Source organism: Anolis sagrei, chromosome 11 (genome assembly GCF_037176765.1).
Source record: "Anolis sagrei isolate rAnoSag1 chromosome 11, rAnoSag1.mat, whole genome shotgun sequence".
Lineage (NCBI taxonomy): Eukaryota > Metazoa > Chordata > Lepidosauria > Squamata > Dactyloidae > Anolis > Anolis sagrei.
The window spans coordinates 4,350,001-4,372,121 of NC_090031.1; the positions used below are offsets into that span (position 1 = coordinate 4,350,001).

The 22,121-nt window shown below is 44.8% G+C and overlaps 1 protein-coding gene across 1 annotated transcript in view; it reads right to left on the reverse strand.

The window, feature by feature from the left end:
• Positions 1–22,121, reverse strand: part of NOTCH1 (notch receptor 1) — a 111,928-nt gene that overhangs the window by 37,813 nt on the left and 51,994 nt on the right. The window contains exons 5-14 of the mRNA XM_060757486.2: positions 18,805–18,927; positions 17,187–17,420; positions 16,524–16,679; positions 14,045–14,230; positions 13,778–13,891; positions 8,160–8,273; positions 4,069–4,302; positions 2,997–3,107; positions 2,016–2,208; positions 438–583 (exon numbers count right to left, since the gene is read on the reverse strand). Of these exons, the coding sequence (XP_060613469.2) occupies positions 438–583; positions 2,016–2,208; positions 2,997–3,107; positions 4,069–4,302; positions 8,160–8,273; positions 13,778–13,891; positions 14,045–14,230; positions 16,524–16,679; positions 17,187–17,420; positions 18,805–18,927 (1,611 nt within the window). The remainder of the gene's footprint in view (positions 1–437; positions 584–2,015; positions 2,209–2,996; positions 3,108–4,068; positions 4,303–8,159; positions 8,274–13,777; positions 13,892–14,044; positions 14,231–16,523; positions 16,680–17,186; positions 17,421–18,804; positions 18,928–22,121) is intronic.

Below are 22,121 nucleotides of genomic sequence, written 5' to 3' on the forward strand. Positions count from 1 at the left end.
TTATTCCAATGTTTCCCAGCATATTATTATTATTATTATTATTATTATTATTATTATTATTATTGCAATGCTGTTCCCAGCATATTATTATTATTATTATTATTATTATTATTATTATTATTATTCCTGGGCTACATATCCTTCATTTCAATAGCCCTTCATTTCCTATGTAGTTTTCCAAATATTGCAATATCATCCCCAGCATATATTATTATTATTATTATTATTATTATTATTATTATTATTATTATTATTCCTAGACTGCATACCTTTCAGTTCAATAACCCTGCATGTCCTATGCCCTTTTCAAAATATTCCAATGCTGATCCCAGCATTCCAGAGCAGTTAAAGAGGGGTCAAAGTGGATCAATTAGACAGTGCAGATGCACCCTGAGGATAAAAGAAAGGGCCCTACTGATCCAAAAGAAGCCCCTTACCGCTGAATCCTTCCCGACAGGTACAGATGTAGCCGCTGGTCATGTCCTTGCAGGCGCCGCCATTCATGCAGGGGTTGGACTCGCACTCGTTGTTGTTGACGTCGCAGTTGGTGCCGCTCCAGCCGGAGTCACAATCACATTTGTACCTTTTTGGGTCAGGAAAGAGAAGAACATGGATGAGAGTTGGCCTGGATTGCGCACACAGGTCTGAGAGGCCTTTGTTTCCTGCTGCGCTGGAGACGAGGACTCAATTGGAGCCATGGGTTCAAAGGACAGGAAAAGAGACCCCACCTGAACATTAGGAAGAACTTCTTGACTGTTCAATGGGGGGACTCTCTACCTCAAGAGTCCAGTGAAAGCGCTTCTTTGGAAACTTTGAAACAGAGGCTGGATGGCCATCTGTTAGGAGGATTTTGGTTGTGCTTTTCCTGCCTGGCAGAAGGGGGTTAATAGAATCACAGAGTTATAGAGTTGGAAGAGACCACATGGGCATCTAGTCCAACCCTCTGCTATGCAGGAAAATCACAATCAAAGCACCCCTGTCAGATGGCCATCCAGCCATAATGATGATGATGAATATGATGGTGATAATAATAATAATAATAATAATAATAATAATAATGTTGGAAGAGACCACATGAGCCATCTACTCCAACCCCCTTTTGCCATGCAGAAAAAGCACAAGCAAAGCACCCCAGACAGGTGGCCATCCAGCCACAATAATAATAATAATCATCATCATCATCAAGTTGGAAGAGACCATGTGGGCATCTAGTCCAACCCCCTGCTATGCAGGAAAATAACCATCAAAGCACCCTTGACAGATGGCCATCCAGCCATAATGATGATGATAATATGATGGTGATAATAATAATAATAATAATAATAATAATAATAATGTTGGAAGAGACCACATGAGCCATCTACTCCAACCCCCTTTTGCCATGCAGAAAAAGCACAATCAAAGCACCCCAGACAGGTGGCCATCCAGCCACAATAATAATAATCATCATCATCATCATCACCATCTAATTGGAAGAGACCACATGGGCCATCTACTCCAACCCCCTTTTGCCATGCAGAAAAAGCACAATCAAAGCACCCCTGACAGGTGGCCATCCAGCCACAATAATAATAATAATAATCAACATCATCATCATCACCATCATCATCATCATCGAATTGGAAGAGACCACATGAGCCATCTAATACAATCCTCTGCCACACAGGAAAAGCACAAAGTATCCCTGACAGATGGCCTTCTAGCCATCTAGCCACAATCATCATCATCATCAATTTGAAAGAGACCACGTGGGCTGAGAAGGGTCTTGATACCATATTTCAATATCTAAAAGTTGAGGAGAGAGCAGGGTCGAGGAGGCTATTTGGGAGTGTTTGGGTTGGACTAGATGGCCTCTGAGTGGCTCCTTCCAACTCTTATGGTTCTGCATAACTCTTTTAAGAGCCACCAACCAAAGCGGAAGACCCGAGACTACCCTCAAGATGCATGGAGAGGCAGGTAATAATAATAATAATTGTTGTTGTTATTATTCGCTTTTCGACCCATTTTGGACTTACCCGTTCAACCCATCGTTGCACCTCCCGTGGATGCAAGGGTTACTATTGCACTCGTTCACTTCCGAAAGGCACATGGGGTCGTGGTAGCCTTCTGGGCAAGCGCAAGTGAAGCCGTTGATGCTATCCCGGCACGTGCCTCCGTTGTGGCAGGGATTGCTGGCGCATTCATCAATATTGATGTTGCACATCTTCCCTGCAAGAAAGGGAGACACATTGTGTTATGGTTCAGCCAGAGGCTGAAGACGAGGGGATTGTTCTATCAGACGTTGTGAGGACTGATGGGCTTTCCAGTGTGAGTAATGAGGGGATTTTAGATCACGAATCTGCTTGGGAGAATGGGACTGTGTCTGGTGAGAGAGAAAAAGCTCCAGAGCAGAGCGGAGAGGAAGATACTATGGCATCAGAAGATAGGGAGTGACTTTCCACTAGTATTTCTGTGGTAATGGAAGATAAGGAGCTGGACGGGAGAGATCTTTCCCCTGGAAACACACTTGAGGTTATGAGGAGTTTGAGGTTCGATCTCCGGGGGGAGGGAACCAGATAAGGGAGGTCACAGAGACTACGTGAGAAATCCTTGAACCAACAGAGTGAGAAATCCTTGAAGCAACAGAGCAGATGTCAAAGGCATGACTTCATGGCTATATGGTCCTTAAATTAAAGGATTGTTTACTAAAAGGTCAGAGCAGGCAACACTGCGTTAAAGTGTACACCTTGGTCTTGTTTCATATTCAAGTATCTTGGGAAAATTTTGTGCTCATGTCCCTGTGTTCTTGGTTATGGATTTATGCTTATGTTTTGACTCCTGGGATATTGCTTTTTGTATTGCCTTTTTTTATATTTGCTTTTTTCGACAAGCTGTTTAATTAGTAATCCAGGCCAGAGTGCAACACATTGGTGACATTTCCCGATTCCTGTATTTTGAGGGTTTTTTGCAACCTTCATTCTGGATCCCAAACCCTGTCTCCACCATTGCTTTCTCACCTGTGTAACCCGGTTCGCAGGCGCATTCGTAGCCATTGATTTTGTCAATGCATTTGCCATAGTCGCAAGGATTGCTGGCACAGTCGTCCAGGTTGATTTCACAGTTGGGGCCTTCCGGAAAAGAAGAAGCAACAATTAGAAAACAAGTAATTTTGGGGGTTTGTTTGGGAGAAAGTTAAGAGGGGTTCGTAAATAATCCATGTATAAGTACTGTATTACTTCGATTCTAAGATACACTTTTGCCCCATATAAGCATCTCTAAAAACGGGACGCATTTTAGAATTGCAGGTACTTTTTCATATGTATAGATAGAGCTTTGTATTGTCAAACGCTTTCATGGCCGGAATCACTGGGTTGTTGTAGGGTTTTTCAGGCCATATGGCCATGGTCTAGAGGCATTCTCTCCTGACGTTTCGCCTGCATCTATGGCAAGCATCCTCAGAGGTAGTGAGGTGAGGATTCTTGCCATAGATGCAGGCAAAATGTCAGGAGAGAATGCCTCTAGACCATGGCCATATAACCCGAAAAACCCTACAACAACCCAGAGAGAGCTTTGTTTCCTGGTGTTGGTACTGCAATTAGTCTACGTCTTATAACTGAGTAAATATGGCAATATAATATTGCTCATTATTATAAATAACATAACAATCAGTAATATAACAAGTTTAGTCTGGCCTTATACTTGCCTCAGATAAAAATACGTAGCCTAATGAGAATAAAGAAAAATGATAAAAACTAGTCCTACTCTATAACGATGATGAAAAAAGTAAGCTAGTCTAAAGAGCAAGAGATTCCTAAGCTGCTGCAGCAGAGGCAGATAAGAAGAACTGGAGGCAGTAACCCCTCCTACTGGCTATATATATATATATATACTCATAAGGAGAGAGTGGGCGGGGCTACCGCCAAAAAATGTTTAATAAGATCTCTAGAAGGTTCTGAAGCTGTTTGCTCAGGTGCCGAAATTACCATATGTGCAATTCACAGGGACCATGATGGGGAACAGATTCATAGATGGTGAAATAAAGCTACTCCTCTGTGGTTTCTTGATGTAGGAGGCTTGCAAAAGGCTTACCGGTTGTCCCTTTGAGGCAGAAGCAGTGGTAAGCGTTGTTTCGGTCCTGGCACGTCCCTCCGTTCTTGCAGGGCTGGCTTTGGCACTCGTTGATGTTGATGTCACAGCGGTGGCCGGTGTATCCCGGCTCGCAGAGGCAGGTGGCGGTGGCAATGCCGTCCTTGCAGGTCCCGTAATGGCAGGGGTCTGGGTTGCATTCGTCAATGTCTGTCTCGCAGTGCGGCCCAGAGAAGCCTAGGATATGATACGAACCAAAATGTCAGAAAGATAACAAAGCAGTATCACCAGAGCCTTGCTGTGACCGAGTAAGAAACTAGAACTTGTAATAGACCTAGAGTGAACTATTGTAAGAAATGAAAAATGTAATGGAAGTAAGACTACAAGAGAGCCGGAAACTAGAAAATGTAATGTAAAACAGAGCTATATACTTGAGAATGTAATAGAGCAAGAGTGAAACAGAGGATGAGTATTAACAGAGCAAGAGTGTAACAGAGCAAGAGTGTAACAGAGCAAGAGTGCAATACAGAAAAAGTACAACAGAACAAGTTGCAATAGAGCAAGGGTGCAACAGAGCAAGAGTGCAATATAGCAAGAGCGCAACAGAGCAAGAGCACAACAGAGCAAGAGTGAAATAGTGCAAGCGTGCAACAGAGCAAGAGTGCAACAGAGCAAAGTACAACAGAGCAATTTGCAACAGAGCAAGAGTCAAATACAGCTAGAGTGCAATATAGCAAGAGTGCAACAGAGCAAGAGCACAACAGAGCAAGAGTGAAATAGAGCAAGAGTGCAACAGAGCAAGAGTTAAACAGCAAGAGTGCAACAGAGCAAAGTACAACAGAGCAATTTGCAACAGAGCAATTTGCAACAGAGCAAGAGTCAAATACAGCAAGAGTACAACAGAGCAAGAATGCAATATAGCAAGAGTTAAACAGAGCAAGAGTGCAACAGAGCAAAGTACAACAGAGCAAGAGTGAAATAGAGCAAGAGTGCAACAGAGCAAGAGTTAAACAGCAAGAGTGCAACAGAGCAAAGTACAACAGAGCAATTTGCAACAGGGCAATTTGCAACAGAGCAAGAGTCAAATACAGCAAGAGTACAACAGAGCAAGAATGCAATATAGCAAGAGTTAAACAGAGCAAGAGTGCAACAGAGCAAAGTACAACAGAGCAATTTGTAACAGAGCAATTTGCAACAGAGCAAGAGTGCGATATAGCAAGAGTGCAACAGAGCAAGAGTGCAATATAGCAAGAGTGCAATACAGCAAGAGTACAACAGAGCAATTTCTTAATAGAGCAAGAGTGCAACAGAGAAAGAGTGAAATAGAGTAAGAGAGTGAAATAGAGCAAGAGTACAATAGCGCAAGAGTGAAATAGAGCAAGCGTAAAACAGAGTAAAATAGAGCAAGAGTGCAATAGAGCAAGAGTGAAATACAGTGAAATAGAGCAAAAGTGCAATGGAGCGAAAAAAGCAAGAGAGAAATAGAGTGAACTAGAGCAAGAGTGCATAAAGCAAGAATGAAATAGAGTAAGAGGGGAATAGAGCAAGAGTACAATAGAGCAAGAGTACAATAAAATAAACGTGAAATAGAGCAAGAATGAAATACCGTGCAATAGAACAAGAGTGAATTAGAGCAAGAGAAAAATAAAGTAAAATAGAGCAAAAATGCAATAAAGCAAGAGTGAAATAGAGTCAACTAGAGCAAGAGTACAACAGAGCAAAAGTGCAATAGAGCAAGAGTTTCCCTCACTTGCTGCTCAGGGGCAGAAGAAGTGTCTGGGTTAAATATTTTTTGCTAAAGTTGAAATGGACGGACAGCAACATGTTTGGCTTGACTTGCAGGGAAGGGCTGCCACTCAAGATATAGAATGCGGGCCTTATGGTGCCATACAATCCCTGTATGTATAGGAGGAACTATTGGTCCTCGAACTGCAAACGTGGCCACTGATGCCACATTGCACCTGCGAGGGCTTCAAACTGTGTTGCCGTGTGCCTTTGAGTCGACAGAACGAGGTGCAACTTGATCCCAACGCTTTTCTTTTGGCCGGATTTTATCAGCGGATGGGTTTCCGTGGACGAGCAAAACTTGGAAGGCGGCACTGGCGTCCAACGCAGAAAGTTGGGATTGGGTTGCCGTGTGTGCGGAGAGGGCCCGTCTGCCCCAAGAGGACAATGAGTCCCCTTCCTCGAACAAACAAACCCTTTCTTTTCTTTCCCCCCTCCCTTAATTTCTCGTCTGCATGCGGCTCAGGATCCAAAACACAAAAAAAAAAGGGCCAGGGAGGGGACAAATGGTTGTGCGTTGGGTTGGGTTGGGTTTGGGGGGCATATAATAGCTGTGGCCCATTATCTGCCGACTGAGAAGTCGCGGGGCGAAAAAGGGAGGAGGACAAAAAGGACAGGAGACAAAGTGAGGCTTTCACTCGAGGCACACACACACACACACACACACACACAGCCCCATGAAATCCCCATCGCCCGCTTTTCATCCCCGAACCAAGGCTCTCATTAGAGACCGTTCAGCTGGAAGATTTCTGGCGGGAGCTCGGCCACAAAAGCCCCACTGTTTGCCTCTCGGGGGGCCGATGGCGTCGGTTTTGTCCAAGCGGCGAGTCGGGTTTCACTCAACGCACACACACCCCGTGCCTCGGGCGGCGGTGCCAGGGAGGGGGCAACTCTCTCTTTCTCTTTTGTGTTCCTTTCCTCCTCCTTCTTTTTTTGGAACAGAGGCGAGGGGCCGAGGAAAGGAGAGCGCACAGAAACGGCTCACAGAGTCCGTCCTGGGCTCGAGCCAAGATGGAAGAAGACCGTCCCTTATGTGCGGGCAACGAGAAAGAGAGAAAAGGGGGCAGGAAATGGGACCGCTGCACAAATATTGGGTTGTGTAAGAGCCCTTGGAAAGGCACCAGCAAGGAGCATGGGCCTCGGGTTTGTGGTTTCTAGGTTGCTTCGGAGACACAGGGAGCTTTCCAGGCTCTCGGGGGCAACGAGTATCAAAATCTAGTTGGTTTTAGTCCATGGTTAGAAGTGATGCATCGTTATTAGGAAACAGAACAAAACAAAACAAAACAAAGGTTTCCAGAAGCTGGAAAAACAGAATTTCAATGCCTTGACAAGTGTGAAATAGAGCAAGATTGCAATAGAGGAAGATTGAAAGAAAGCAAGCGTGCAATAAAGCAAGAGTGAAATAGAGTAAGAGTGAAATAGAGTGAAAACAAGTAGAAGGGAAATAGAGTGCAATAGAGCAAGAGTGAAATACGGCAAGAGTGAAACAGAGTGCAATAGAGCGGGATTGCAATAGAGCAAGATTGCAATAAAGCAAGTGAAATAGAGCGAAATAGAGTAAAAGTGAAATAGAGTGAAATAAAGTAAATGTGCAATAAAGCAAGAGTGAAATAGAGCAAGAGTAAAATAGAGCAAGTGTAATACAGCAAAACAGAGTAAGAGTCAAATAGAGTGAAATAAAGCAAAGTGCAATAGAGCAAGGGTTAAATAGAGCCATGTCCAAAAAGAGCAAGAGTGCAATAGAGCGAAATCGAGTACAAGGGAAATAGAGTGCAATAGAGCAAGAGTACAATAGAGCGAAATCGCGTAGAAGGGAAATAGTGCAATAGAGCAAGAGTACAATAGAGCAATTGCAATACAGCAAAACAGAGTAAGAGTCAAAAAGAATGAAATACAGCAATGTGCAATAGAGCAAGAGTTAAATAGAGCAAGATTGCAATAGAGCGAAATCGAGTAGAAGGAAAATAGAGTGCAATAAAGCAACAGTAAAATAGAGCAAGAGTGCAATACAGCAAGTGCAACACAGCAAAATAGAGTAAAAGTCAAAAATAGTGAAATAAAGCAAAGTGCAATAAAGCAAGTGTGCAATAGAGCAAGAGTAAAACAAAGTGAAATAGAGCAATAGAGCAAGAGTGAAAAAGAGCAAGAGTGCAACAGAGCAAGTGAAACAGAGCAAAATAGAGCAAGATCGCAATAGAGCAAGTGTGAAATAGTGCAAGAGTGAAACAGAGCAAGAGTACAATAGAGCAAGAGTGTTTTTCTAGTTATCAGAAAGAGAAGACCACCCCACAAAGAAGAACTCTGCTCACCTTCGGCACATTCGCACGTATAGGCATTGGGCCCATCTATGCATCTGGCTCCGTTCTTGCACGGTGTACTGGCACATTCGTCAACATCGTATTGGCACAAGGGACCATTGAAGCCTGTAAGGGAGCCAAGGGATAAAAGTTGGTTCGAGTGCTTTGGCCAATGGACCAGAATGGCGACCAAAACCTCAGTTCCAATGACCAGGAGTCTCCCCTTTTCAGCCAAATACTATCAATGACTAGATATGAAACGGGCTCAACTCATTCATCATTTGCAAAGAGTATATTTCTGAGTTCAACAGTCTGAATGGTTCTCTGGAAAAGGATCAAGCGTTCACTTGGGACGGACCTAATTAGGTATAGCTTAACTTCGTGTTCTGTTTGAAATTCTGTATTTCTCAAAAAGGAACTGTTGTGTCGATCCCCTGGAAAATAGGACAGGGTCTCCATCCCAAAAGGAAACGTCCCCGAAATGTGAAACGCAACCGATGGCATGAGCTGGAAAAAAAAACTCCCAGACTTCTCTAGAAGCCTTTTGTCGAGGTTTCCATGCGGGCACAGCCTCCTTTCTCTTTTTCGGTTGCTCCACTTGGACCGCTGCCTGGGATGGAAGTGACAAGCGATTGTGCTTCATCCCCCCCCCCCTTCCCCTTCCCTTCGTTCTACATTTCATCGCTTCGAAGCACAATGGCTCCAGTCTCCTCATTCGCGCACATTGATCACTGGCTCCTCGCCTTGCCTCGGATTCCAAGTGGCTGGAAAAAAGACCGATCCTGCTCCAACGTGCGCTATGTACACGACACAATCCCACTTTGACTGCCCTCACTCTGGTCTGTGGAATCTGGGTTATGTAGTTCTAGCATGATAAGAGTTAAAAGGGACCTCTAAAGGCTATCCAGTCCAACCCCTTCCTGAGAGACACCATCAAAGGCCACCCAATCCAACCCCATTCTGGTAGACATCATCAAAGGCCATCCAGTCCAACCCCATCCTGGTAGATGCCATCAAAGGCCATCCAATCAAACCCCATCCTGGTAGACGCAATCAAAGGCCATCCAGTCCAACCCCATCCTGGTAGACACCATCAAAGGCCTTGCAGTCCAACTTCTTCATGGAAGACACCATCAAAGGCCATCCAATCCAACCCATCCTGGTAGACACCATCAAAGGCCATCCAATCAAACCCCATCCTGGTAGACACCATCAAAGGCCTTGCAGTCCAACCTCTTCATGGAAGACACCATCAAAGGTCATCCAGTCCAATCCTACTCTGGTAGACAACATCAAAGGCCACCCAATCCAACCCCTTCCTGAAAGCTACCATCAAAGGCCATCCAGTCCAACCCCATCCTGGTAGACACAATCAAAGGCCATCCAATCCAACCCCATCCTGGAAGACACCATCAAAGGTCTTCCAGTCCAACCCCATCCTGGAAGACACCATCAAAGGTCTTCCAGTCCAACCCCATCCTGGAAGACACCATCAAAGGTCTTCCAGTACAACCCCATTCTGGAAGATACCATCAAAGGTCTTCCAGTACAACCCCATCCTGGAAGACACCATCAAAGGCCATCCAGTTCAACCCCTTCATTAAAGACACCCTCAAAGGCCCTCCAGTCCAACTCCATCCTGGTAGACACCATCAAAGGCCTTCCAGCCCAACCCCATCCTGGTAGACACCGTCAAAGGCCATCCAATCCAACCCTACTCTGGTAGACACTATCAAAGCCCCCCCAATCCAACCCCATCCTGGTAGACACCATCAAAGGCTGTCCAGTCCCTGGAAGACACCATCAAAGGCTGTCCAGTCCCTGGAAGACACAATCAAAGGCCTTACAGCTCAACCTCTTCATGGAAGACACCATCAAAGGCCATCCAGTCCAACCCCACTCTGGTAGACACCCTCAAAGGCCATCCAATCCAACCCTACTCTGGTAGACACCATCAAAGGCCCCCCAATCCAACCCCATCCTGGTAGACACCATCAAAGGCTGTCCAGTCCCTGGAAGACACCATCAAAGGCTGTCCAGTCCCTGGAAGACACAATCAAAGGCCTTGCAGCTCAACCTCTTCATGGAAGACACCATCAAAGGCCATCCAGTCCAACCCCACTCTGGTAGACACCCTCAAAGGCCCCTCCAGCCCAACCCCATCCTGGTAGACAGCATCAAAGGGCATCCAGTTCAACCCCATCCTGGAAGACACCATCAAAGCACTCATAACGGCCATCCAAGCTCTGTTTCAAATTCTCCAGGGTAAGGAGGATCCACCAGACCCCCAGGCATTGTGTCTCACTGTTACCATCACTGTTACCACTGTTACATTCGTTTTAATGTTCAAGTGGAATCTGTGTTGTCAAAGACTCTCATGGTCAGAATCAGTAGGTTGCTGTGAGTTTCCCATGCTGTCTGGCCATGTTCCTGACGTTTTGCCCACATCTATGGCAAGCATCCTCAATGCTTCTGGAACATGGCCAGACAGCCCGGAAGACTCACAGCAACTAAGTGGAATCTCTTTCTCCTTCCATTTGAATCCTTTATGTCCTAGCCTTTGGAAGCAGTAGATGACAAGATTGCCTCTTTCTCAATGGGCTCTCCTTCCAAATAATTGTGTTGGCCTTTTGAGCTGCAGCACCACACTTTCGACTCACTTTCTGCTTAGCTGTGGCCCACTAAGGCTCCTCAAATCTCTTTCAAATGGACTGTTTTGGATTCCGTCCAATTCCTTTGGTCTTGGAGCCCCCGCCAAGAAATATCCCTGGGTCTGTTCCCATCGTCATGGCGACTGCTGCCCAGGGTTGTGAATGAGCAGTGGTGACCCCCAGAACATCTCATTTGCATCTCTAGAGGAACCGGGCTTCTCCATTTCCAGAGAGAGAGAGAGAGAGAGAGCTATTTCATGGATTAGCCTGCTTTCTCCCATTCGCCGGACTCCTTGCACCGTATTTGAATACACCCTCCTTCCTTTCGCCCTTTTGAAGTTGTTGACGGGATTATTTAAATTGATTCTGGGTGTTAGAATCCAAAGAATAGCGTTTCAAAGGACTCTCGGTGACTAAGAAGGGGAAAACGGGACGTCAACACAAAACTATAGTCACCTTAGCTGGTTTCTTCCCACTTGTGGCCACTAAGAGATAGACTATCAACCACATCCAAAGCTAGTGTCGTCCTGAGAAGAGGGAGTAGGCCAAAGCCTGTTAGAGTCAGTGTTGACCTGAGGAGTGTGAGGTAAACCTCTGTGTGAGAGAAGCCTTGTGTGAGAAAACTCCACTATGTGAAGGCTTCTGTGTATAATTGTGTATTTGTTTATTTGTGTTATGGAAAACCTATTTCTGTTAGAGTCAGTGGGCCAAAGCTAGTGTTGTCCTGAGGAGTGTGAGGTAAACCTCTGTGTGAGAGAAGCCTTGTGTGAGAAAACTCCACTATGTGAAGGCTTCTGTGTATAGTTGTGTATTTGTTTATTTGTGTTATGGAAAACCTATTTCCGTTAGAGTCAGTAGGCCAAAGCTAGTGTTGTCCTGAGAGAGTGTGAGGTAAACCTCTGTGTGAGAAAGCTCCAGTGTGCAAAGGCTGCTGCATGTAGTTGTGTATTTGTTCATTTGTGTTATGGAAAACCTATTTTTGTAAATAGTGCAACTATATTATTTTACTACAAAGAAAAGCTTTCTATGGAAGAGATAACAGATAACATTGGTCTGTGTGCTTCCGTTCTTTTTATCACTTTGGGCTGAGTCATGCTGTTGCTGATAAGCTACTCTTGCTATATGTTTATTGGGGGGGGGGGGGGTGTCGTTTGTTAATAAGGCAATACTGCAGAAGACCGGAGAAGAAATCAAAATGTTCTTAACAGATTAGAGGGGTGATTGGCCACAACTAACCAAATGAAGTTCAACAGGGATACATGCAAGATATGTCAGAAATATTAAAAATTAACTAGGTCAAGAACTGAAAGAGTGAGTAGGCCAAAGCTAGTGTTGTCCTGAGGAGTGTGAGGTAAACCTCTGTGTGAGGGAAGCCTTGTGTGAGAAAGCTCCAGTATGTGAAGGCTGCTGTGTGTAGTTGTGTATTTGTTTATTTGTGTTATGGAAAATTTATTTCTGTTAGTCAGTGGGCCAAAGCTAATGTTGTCCTGAGGAATGTGAGGCAAACCTGTGTGAGAGAAGCATTGTGTGAGAAAGTTCCAGTGTGAAGGCTGTTGCATGTCAAGATACTGTATATTTGGTTATTTGTGTTATGGAAAACCTATTTCTGTTAAGCATCAGTGGCACAAAGCTAGTGTTGTCCTGAGGAGTGTGAGGTAAACCTCTGTGTGAGAGAAGCATTGTGTGAGAAAGCTCCAGTGTGTGAAAGCTGCTGCGTGTAGTTGTGTATTTGTCTGTGTTATGGAAAACCTATTTCTGTTAAGAGTCAGTGGCCCAAAGCTAGTGTTGTCCTGAAAAGTGTGAGGCAAACCTCTGTGTGAGAGAAGCATTGTGTGAGAAAGTTCCAGCGTGAAGGCTGCTGCATGTCAAGATACTGTATATTTGGTTATTTGTGTTATGGAAACCTGACTCGAAAGCAGCACGTGTGAAAAAGATCTTGGAGTCCTCATGGACAGGAAGGTGAACAAGAGCCAACAATGTAATGCGGCAGCTAAAAAGGCCAATGGGATTTTGGCCTGGATCAAGAGGAGCCTAGTGCCTAGATTCAGGGAAGTCATGCTCCCCATGCTCTACTCTGCCTTGGTTAGATCACTTTCCCTTGAATCCCACTGTGTCCAATTCTGGGCACTGCAACTGAAGAGAGATGTTGACTCTAAGCTGGAATGTGTCCTGAGGAGGGCGATTCAAAGGATCAAGGGTCTGGAAAACAACCCCCATGAGGAGCGGCTTAAAGAGCTGGGCATGTTTAGCCTGAAGAAGAGAAGGTGGAGAGGAGACATGTTGACAAGCTGGAAGGTGTCCAGAGGAGGCCGACTCAAAGGATCAAGGGTCTGGAGAACAAGCCCTATGAGGAGCGGTTTAAAGAGCTGAGCATATTTAGCCTGAAGAAGAGACGTCTGAGAGGAGACTCAGTGGGGGCCATGTATAAATATGTGAGCGGATGAAGAGGGAGCAGGCTTGTTTTCTGCTGCCTTGAAGACTAGGATGCAATGGAGGAATGGCTCCAAACTACAGGAAAGGAGATTCCACCTGAAAATGAAGAAGAACTTCCTCACTGTGAGAGCTGTTCAATAGTGGAACTCTCTGCCCCAGTGTGTAATGGAGGCTTTGAGGCAGAGGCTGGATGGCCATCTGTCAGGGGGGCTTTGAATGCAATTTTCCTGCTTCTTGGCAGAAAGGGGTTGGACTGGATGGCCGTCGAGGTCTCTTCCAACTATGATTCTATGACTATCCCTGAATATGGAGGTTTGAGTCCTCCAGCAAAGGAAGAATCCCAGATGTGAAATCCCAACATGCATCTCCTCCAAGTTTTCCAAAAAGTCGACAAGATCATCAGGTTATTTCCCTCGAGCGGCCTCCCTCCTCAAGATTTAAATCCATCGGCCTCGCATAGCCGCTGGGCGAGGGATTAATTCCGGCTCTTGTTTTCCGACTACAAAGGCTTCGCGCCGGAGGCAAAAAGAATCAATCCGTCCGTACCTATGGGGCACTCGCAAGCAAACTCGTTGATTTTGTCGATGCACTTCCCATTATGGAGGCAGGGGCTGCTGGCGCATTCGTCCGTATTGATTTCGCAGTAGACACCTTCATAGCCTGTATGGGGGGAAGGAAGGAAGAAGAGTCGGGCAAGTCCAAGGTACCGTTCGTTCTTGCCATTACCATTGCAACCTCCTTGGAACGTGGTGCCAAAGCATGGCTCCGAAAGGGGAAGCTTCCCTGTCCCATCGCCCCATTTTGTCGTCTTACCTGGCATACAGATACACTGGAAGACCCCAATCTGGTCCAGGCAAGTGGCATCGTTTTGGCAAGGGTTTGACGAGCATTCATTCACGTCAATCTCACATCGAGGGCCGGAGTAGCCTTGCTGACACTGGCAGTGGAAGGAGCCGTTGGTGTTGATGCACCGGCCGGCGTGCTCACAAGGGTTGGCACCTAAGGAAATGGCACAACACATTCACTACTGTTAGCCCAACACATTTCAGAACGTTTCACAGAACGTTTCTTACAGTTTTATAATATTGTGTTCTATTGATATTGTCGTTATCTGAATCTGGCATTGAATTGTTGCCATAGTTTGTAAGCTGCCCTGAGTCCCCTTCGGGGTGAGAAGGGTGGGGTATTAGGCTTGGGCGGTTTCGTTTGTTAATTTCGTAATTCATTATTAATACGTATTTAAATTAGCTTACGATCCAGTATTGAGCCATACAGGAATAGTGTGAGGAGTAAATTAGATTCGAAACAAATTTTTCAATTTATTTCATAATTATTTCGAAATTATTTCGTAATTATTTCGAAATTATTTCATAATTATTTTCGCATGTCTGGTGCAAGTTTTATAGTTGTTGTTTGTTTTATCACACCAACAGTCAACAACAGAGGGAGAGGGAAGCTTCAGAAGTTCCCCCTGTCCCATTTGGAGGTTTTTTTTTAGCATATTGCGCAATCGCGTCCGCCATTAACGAATCGATTCGTAATTATACGAAATTTCATAAATTTCAAAATTTTCAAAAGGAAAATTTCGGAATTCTTTAAAAAAACGAAACGCGATGGACCCCTAAAAACGAAACGAGTTTAGAAACAAATTTTTCCGTTGTTACCCAAGCCTACGGGGTATAAGTACAGTAAATAAATAAATATTATCTATGGATTTTTGGGGAATTTTCAAAGTTTTTATCAAAAAGAACCACATTTTTTTTGAAAGTGTTATTTACTGTTTTATTATGTGGTCTTTCCCTTGAAAGTAGTTGTTCTACTCCAGAAACTTTGTTTTTAAAGCAGAAACTTTGTCAAATTGGTGGAGGCTCAACAAAGTCATGACCTATAAAGCCCTAAACAATTCAGGCCCCACCTATCTCCACGATCGCATCTCCTTCTATGAACCGACGTGAACTCTAAGATCTTCCAGGGATTCCCTCCTTTCGCTCCCACCTCCGTCACAAGTACGGTTGGTGGGGACAAGAGAGAGGGCCTTCTCAGTGGTGGCCCCCCGCCTCTGGAACACTCTCCCCAGGGAAATTAGACAGGCCCCATCCCTCCCCTCCTTTCTTAAGAGCTTGAAGACCTTAAAGTTCATGTCGGTTCATAGAAGGAGATCCAGGGATTCCCTCCTTTTGCTCCCACCTCCGTCACAAGTACGGTTGATGGGGACGAGAGAGGGGACCTTCTCGGTGGTGGCCCCCTACCTCTGGAACACTCTCCCCAGGGAAATTAGACAGGCCCCATCCCTCCCCTCCTTTCTTAAGAGCTTGAAGACCTTAAAGTTCACGTCGGTTCATAGAAGGAGATCCAGGGATTCCCAGCTTTCGCTCCCACCTCCGTCACAAGCACGGTTGGTGGGGACGAAAGAGAGGGCCTTCTCGGTGGTGGCCCCCCGTCTCTGGAACACTCTCCCCAGGGAAATTAGACAGGCCCCATTCCTCCCCTCCTTTCTTAAGAGCTTGAAGACCTGGTGGTTTCAACAAACCTTTGAGAGTGACTAGTTCTAGTTCAGCCTTAGACATTGTTGAATATCGCCTTATTCTTCCCACCAATTACTCAGGCCACTTCCTCTAATAGGCCCTGGAAATGAACAGCCATAGACCCATACCTATTATTGTTGTTGCCTGCTATAGCAGTGCACTTAATTCCCGGGCCCCCTAGAATTTTTGAGCTTGCACTAATTTCAGCCCGGCCTTTTAAATTGCCTTGAACAGGCAGGATTACTTTTAATGACTTAAATCAAGGAATAGTTTTCTAAGATCTACAGAGACACTCGCTGGAACATCCCAGCAAGCGAGAGTCCAAAAGTGGCAGGCTCAAACTCAGAACATGGATTAGTTATATGGATGTATTGATGTTATATTGATGTATTGATGTATTGTTATATTGATGTAGTTGCCTTGGTTACTGTTTTAAATGCTAATTGTTGTGCACTTTGTATACTGACTTGGTTGTAAACTGCTCTGAGTCGCCTACGGGCTGAGAGAGAGCGGTATACAAATGAAGTAAATAAATAAATAAATAATATATATGTGTTATGGCGACCATTTTTATGCTTATATTATTTTGTTAATCTTACGTTTATGTTGTTTACTCTGTATGTATTGATGATGTTACTTGGAAACCACTCGGAGTCCCCTCGGGGAGATGGAGCAATATATAAATAAAGTATTATTATTATTATTATTATTATTATTATTATTATTATTAAGCAAGCCAGCATATCCAAGATGGCTGCCTCACTTACCCAGTTTGCATTCATTCATGTCCTGGTTGCAAGCGGGGCCCGTGTACCCAATGGGGCAGGTACAAATGGCTTTGCCAGTGACGGGGTTGGTGTCGCAGTTGGAGCCTTCGTTGCAAGGGTTGCTGATGCAAGCGTCGCTGAGGTGGCACAGCAAACCTGGTAGGAGGAAAACATTGCGTATCACTTGAACATCAACATCATTATCATCATCACTATTATATTTATTCCCCAATTTCCTCTCTTAATCAAATAATCAAATAAATTAACTATCTAAAACTATTACAGGAGTTTCAGCGTAGCAATTACTATATGTCTGTGTCTATCTGTTTCTGCGTTTATTGTTGACTAGCCGTCCCCTGCCATGTGCTGCTGTGGCCCAGTCTGTGTATATGTGTTTTGTGTGTTTATGTTGTGATAAGAGTCTGCTAGCAATGATAGTAATACTGGTAGTATTAGGAGAAGCAGGGTTGGAGGCTGTTTTGAGTTTGTTTGAGCAATAAACTTTATTATCTGGCGCCTGACCTTGACAGTTTATATATGTGTATATGTGCATGCCTGCATTCTGGACAAGGGATGCTCAGTAACTTGGCCACATTTGAGGGTCCCCGATGTGGCTCCTCCCTCCCTCCCTCCCCACCATGGCCACTGTTGTCGTGTCCCCACCTGTCCTGCCGTGGGGGCACTCGCAGTAGAAGGAAGCCACCCGGTCGTGGCAGGTGGCCCCCATGAAGCAGGCAGCGCTGGCGCAGTCGTCGATGTTCTCGCTGCAGTCCTCGCCGGTCCAGCCGTTGACGCAGACGCAGTTGTGGCCGCCGTAGGTGTTGTGGCAGGTGCCCCCGTTCTGGCAGGCGTTGGGGATGAGCTGGCACTCGTCCACGTCCTCCGTGCAGTACTGACCTGCGGGGAGTTCAGGAGAGCTTTGGACTTCAAGCCACCTCCAAGAGATCTTGGAAAAGGAGTCCCTCCACACCACTCCCTCCCATTGCTTTTGACAAGGAGAATCCCAGTTACTCCCTAAAAGGGAACTCTTTCCATTGCTCTTTGAAGGCCTTTTCCACAAGGAATTTTCCGCCATCATTTGGCACAGTTACTTTTCCAAAAGAGTTTTCCCCAATACTTTTTCAAAGGAATTCCTCCCCATTCCTCTTTCCAGTTGTGTTAAAAAAGGAATTTCTCCCCGTTACCCTTTGTAGCTACTTTTCACAAGGAGTTTCCCCCATTATTAAAAGGAATTCCTCCCCATTGCGCTTTCCACTTGCTTTCTAAAAGGAATTTCTTTCCACTACTCTTTGTAGTTACTTTTCACAAAGGGTTTTCCCATAATTAGAAGGAATTTCTCCCCATTACTCTTTCCAGTTGTGTTCTAAAAGGAATTTCTTCCCACTACTCTTTGTAGTTACTTTTCACAAAGGGTATCCCCATAATTAGAAGGAATTTCTCCTCATTACTCTTTCCAGTTGAGTTCTAAAAGAAATTCCTTCCCACCACTCTTTGTAGTTACTTTTCACAAGGAGTTTTCCCCATTTTAAAAAGGAATTCCTCCCCATTACTCTTTGTAGTTATTTTTCACAAGGAGTTTCTCCCATTTCAAAAGGAATTTCTCCCCATTACTCTTTGTAGTTACTTTTCATCATTTTCCAATTTAAAAAGCAATTTCTCCCCATTACTCTTTGTAGTTACTTTTCACAAGTTTTCCCCATTTTAAAAGGAATTCCTCCACATTACTCGTTGTAGTTACTTTTCACACGTTTACCCCATTTTAAAAAGGAATTCCTCCCCATTACTCTTTGTAGTTTCTTTCTAAAACGAATTTCTCCCCATTACTATTCATAGTTACTTCTCAAAAGGAGCTTCCTCCATTTTTAAAAGGAATTCCTCCCCATTACTCTTTGTAGTTTCTTTCTAAAACGAATTTCTCCCCATTACTCTTTGTAGTTACTTTTCACAAGTTTTCCGATTTTAAAAGGAATTCCTCCACATTACTTGTTGTAGTTACTTTTCACAAGTTTTCCCCACTTTAAAAAGGAATTCCTCCCCATTACTCGTTGTAGTTTCTTTCTAAAAGGAATTTCTCCCCATTACTATTCATAGTTACTTCTCAAAAGGAGCTTCCTCCATTTTTAAAAGGAATTCCTCCCCATTACTGTTTCCAGTTGCGTTCTAAAAGGAACTTCTCTCCATTGTTCTTTCCAGCTGCCTTTCAAAAGCAATATCTCCCCAATTACTCTTTCTGTTTTTTCGGCCCAGCCCTGTTTCCAACCTTCCCTCTCCAAGGTCTTACCTGTCCACTCAGGTAAACACTGACAGTTGTAGGTGTTCACCCCATCCACACAGGTCCCACCATTCTTGCAGCCATTTCCAGGGCAGTCGTCAATGTTCTCTTCGCAATTTGGACCAGAGAAACCTTGGGAGAGAAAAGAGATGACATGTATTAAAATTCAAAACCCGAATGTCCAGGTAAGCTCAGCACATATTGGACAGGTAGACAGTCTGAGGAGCAGAAATACAATATAATTTGTCCTGGTCTTATGGTGAAAAGAAGTCTCCCATAGAATCAGAGAGATGGAAGAGACCCCCATGGGCCACTCAGTCTAACCCTCTTCTTCCAGCAGGAAAAGCACAATCTAAGCACTCCTGACAGATGGCCATCCAGCCACAGATCAGTTATAATACGTATTTATATAGAATCATAGATTTGGAAGAGACCCCAAGCGCCATCCAGTTCAACCCCTTTCTGCTATCATGCAGGAAAAGAACAACCAAAACATCCCCAACAGATGCCCATTCTGCCTCTGAGTATTATGACTGATAATAATATCAGTTGGAAGAGACCCCAAGGGCCATCTAGTCCAATCCTCTTTGTACAGTCAGGAAAAGCACAATCAAAGCACTCCCAACAGATAGCCATCCAGCCATAGATGAGATATGAAAGAAAGATATGATACATATAAACAGAGTCATTGAGTTGGAAGAGACCCCAAGGGCCATCCAGTCCAACCCCTTTCTGTCATTATGCAGGAAAAGCACAATCAAAACATCCCCAACAGATGCCCATCCTGTCTCTGATTATTTTTATTGATAATATTAGAACGACAGAATCCTAGAGTTGGAAGAGATCCCAAGGGCCAGCTAGTCCCACCCTCTTTGTACAGTCAGGAAAAGCACAATCAAAGCACTACCAACAGATGACTATCCAGTCATAGATGAGATATGAAAGAAATATATGATACATATAAACAGAGTCATTGAGTTGGAAGAGACCCCAAGGGCCATCCAGTCCAACCTCTTTCTGTCATTATGCAGGAAAAGTACAATCAAAACATCCCCAACAGATGCCCATCCTGTCTCTGATTATTTTTATTGATAATATTAGAACGACAGAATCCTAGAGTTGGAAGGGACCCCAAGGGCAATCTAGTCCAACTCTCTTTGTATGGGTAAGAAAAGCACAATCAAAGCACTCCCAACAGATGCCCATTCTGCCTCTGAATATTATCATTGATAATAATAGAACTATACATTCCTAGAGTTGGAAGAGACCCAAGGGCCATCTAGTCCCACCCTCTTCTTCCAGCCAGGAAAAGCACAATCAAAGCATTCCCAACAGATGGTCATCCAGCCATAAATCAGATATGATAGATCGACAGATAAGATACATATATACATAGAATTGGAAGATTGAACGGTACTGAGCCTAGGATCAAACCCTCTTCATGGCACCCAAATAATCACTTCTTTCCAGGATGAAGAAGAGGAACCGTTAGGGAGAAGTACCCTTTGGGTTCAGTTGCTTAACCAATTCCAGATCCACCTAATAATCACATTGCCTAGCTCACATTGGACTAGTGTGCTTGCAAGAAGGTCATGGGAGGCTTTGTTGAGGGCCTTGCTGAAATCAAGATCTGCTCCATCCACAGCATTCCCAGCATCTACCAAGCTTGTAACTTTTCGAAAAATGGGATAAGATCAGTCTGGCATGACTTGTTTTTGAGGAATCCATGTTGACGTTGAGTAATCACAGCATTCTTTTCTAAGTGATTGCAGACCGCCTCCTTCATGATCTGCTCCAGAATCTTTCCTGGTACTGATGTCTGGTGGGACTGTATAGAGACCTATATTTAGACTCCATAAGTTTGGGAAGATGTTCTTAGTCAAGCATATGGTTCAATCTCAAGGAGAGATAATAGCACTTGGTGTTCCTCAGATGCCTCCTATTGAAGAACTAACCAGGGTTGTCCCAATGTAGTGTCCCCAAATCAGATGGGGTCTGGGTATCTGGAGCGTTTGCATATCCAGAGATCCGTGTTCCTTGCTCCTTCTGATCCAAGGCAGGGAGGTTCCCACGCCGGAGGCTCCACATTTCCGGCCAAAATAGGAAGGAAACTCACACGATACAAGAAGGAAGGGGTGTGACTGGCCCCATGCGGACGCCGCTCACTGATGAGGAGGGGTGGGAAGCTGTGTCAGACTGAGTCAGATCTTTTGGGCCCATCTATGCGCCAATCCATATGATGAAACATCCAGCTGCCAGCCAACAGCATCTCGAAGCTTCAGAGAACTATCCATTTGGAAGGGATCCAAAGGACCATCCAATCTGACCCCTTTTGAAGGAATACCCAATCCAAACTCTTCTTAGATACGGCTATCCAGACACTAGTCCTCCTGAGATAGAGACTCAGATTCCTAGAGTTAGAAGGCGCACCCAAGGGTCATCTAGTCCAACCTCTTTTGGAGGAATACTCAATCCAAGCCCTTCTGAGAGATGGCCATCCAGCCACTAGACCTCCTGAGACAGAGACTCCTAGATTCCTAGAGTTGGAAGGGACACCCAACGACCATCTAGAATACTCAATCCAAGTCCTCCTGAGAGATGGTCATTCAGCTTCTGTTCAAAGACCTCCTGTGATAGACTCAGATTCCTAGAGTCAGAAGGGGCACCCAAGAGCCATCTAGTCCAACCCTTTCAAAGGAATAGCAAATTCAATCTCTTCTGAGAGATGGCCAGCCTCTACACCTCCTGAGATGGAGACTCCTTGAGACTCAGAATCCTAGGGTCGGAAGGAGAACCCAAGAGCCATCTAGTCCAACCCTTTCAAAGGAATACCGAATTCAATCCCTCCTGAGAGATGGCCATCCAGCCTCTAGACCTCCTGAGAGAGAGACTCCACGGGACTCAGAATTCTAGAGTTGGAAGGAGCACCCAAGAGCCATCTAGTCCAACCCTTTCAAAGGAATACTGAATTCAATCCCTCCTGAGAGATGGCCATCCAGCCTCTAGATAGAGATTCCACGGGACTCAGAATCCTAGAGTCGGAATGCGCACCCAAGGGCCATCAAGTCCAACCCCTTTTGAAGGAATACCAATCCAAGTCCTCCTGAGAGATGGCCATCCAGCTTCTGTTTAAAGACCTCCTGTGATAGAGACTCAAATTCCTTGAGTCGGAAGGGGCACCCAAGGGCTATCCAATCTGACCCCTTTCAAAGGAATACCCAAGCTATCCTTCCTGGGAGATGGCCATCCAGCCTCTAGACTTTCTGAGATAGTGACTAGACTGGACTCAGATGCCTAGAATTGGAAGGAGCACCCAAGGGCCATCT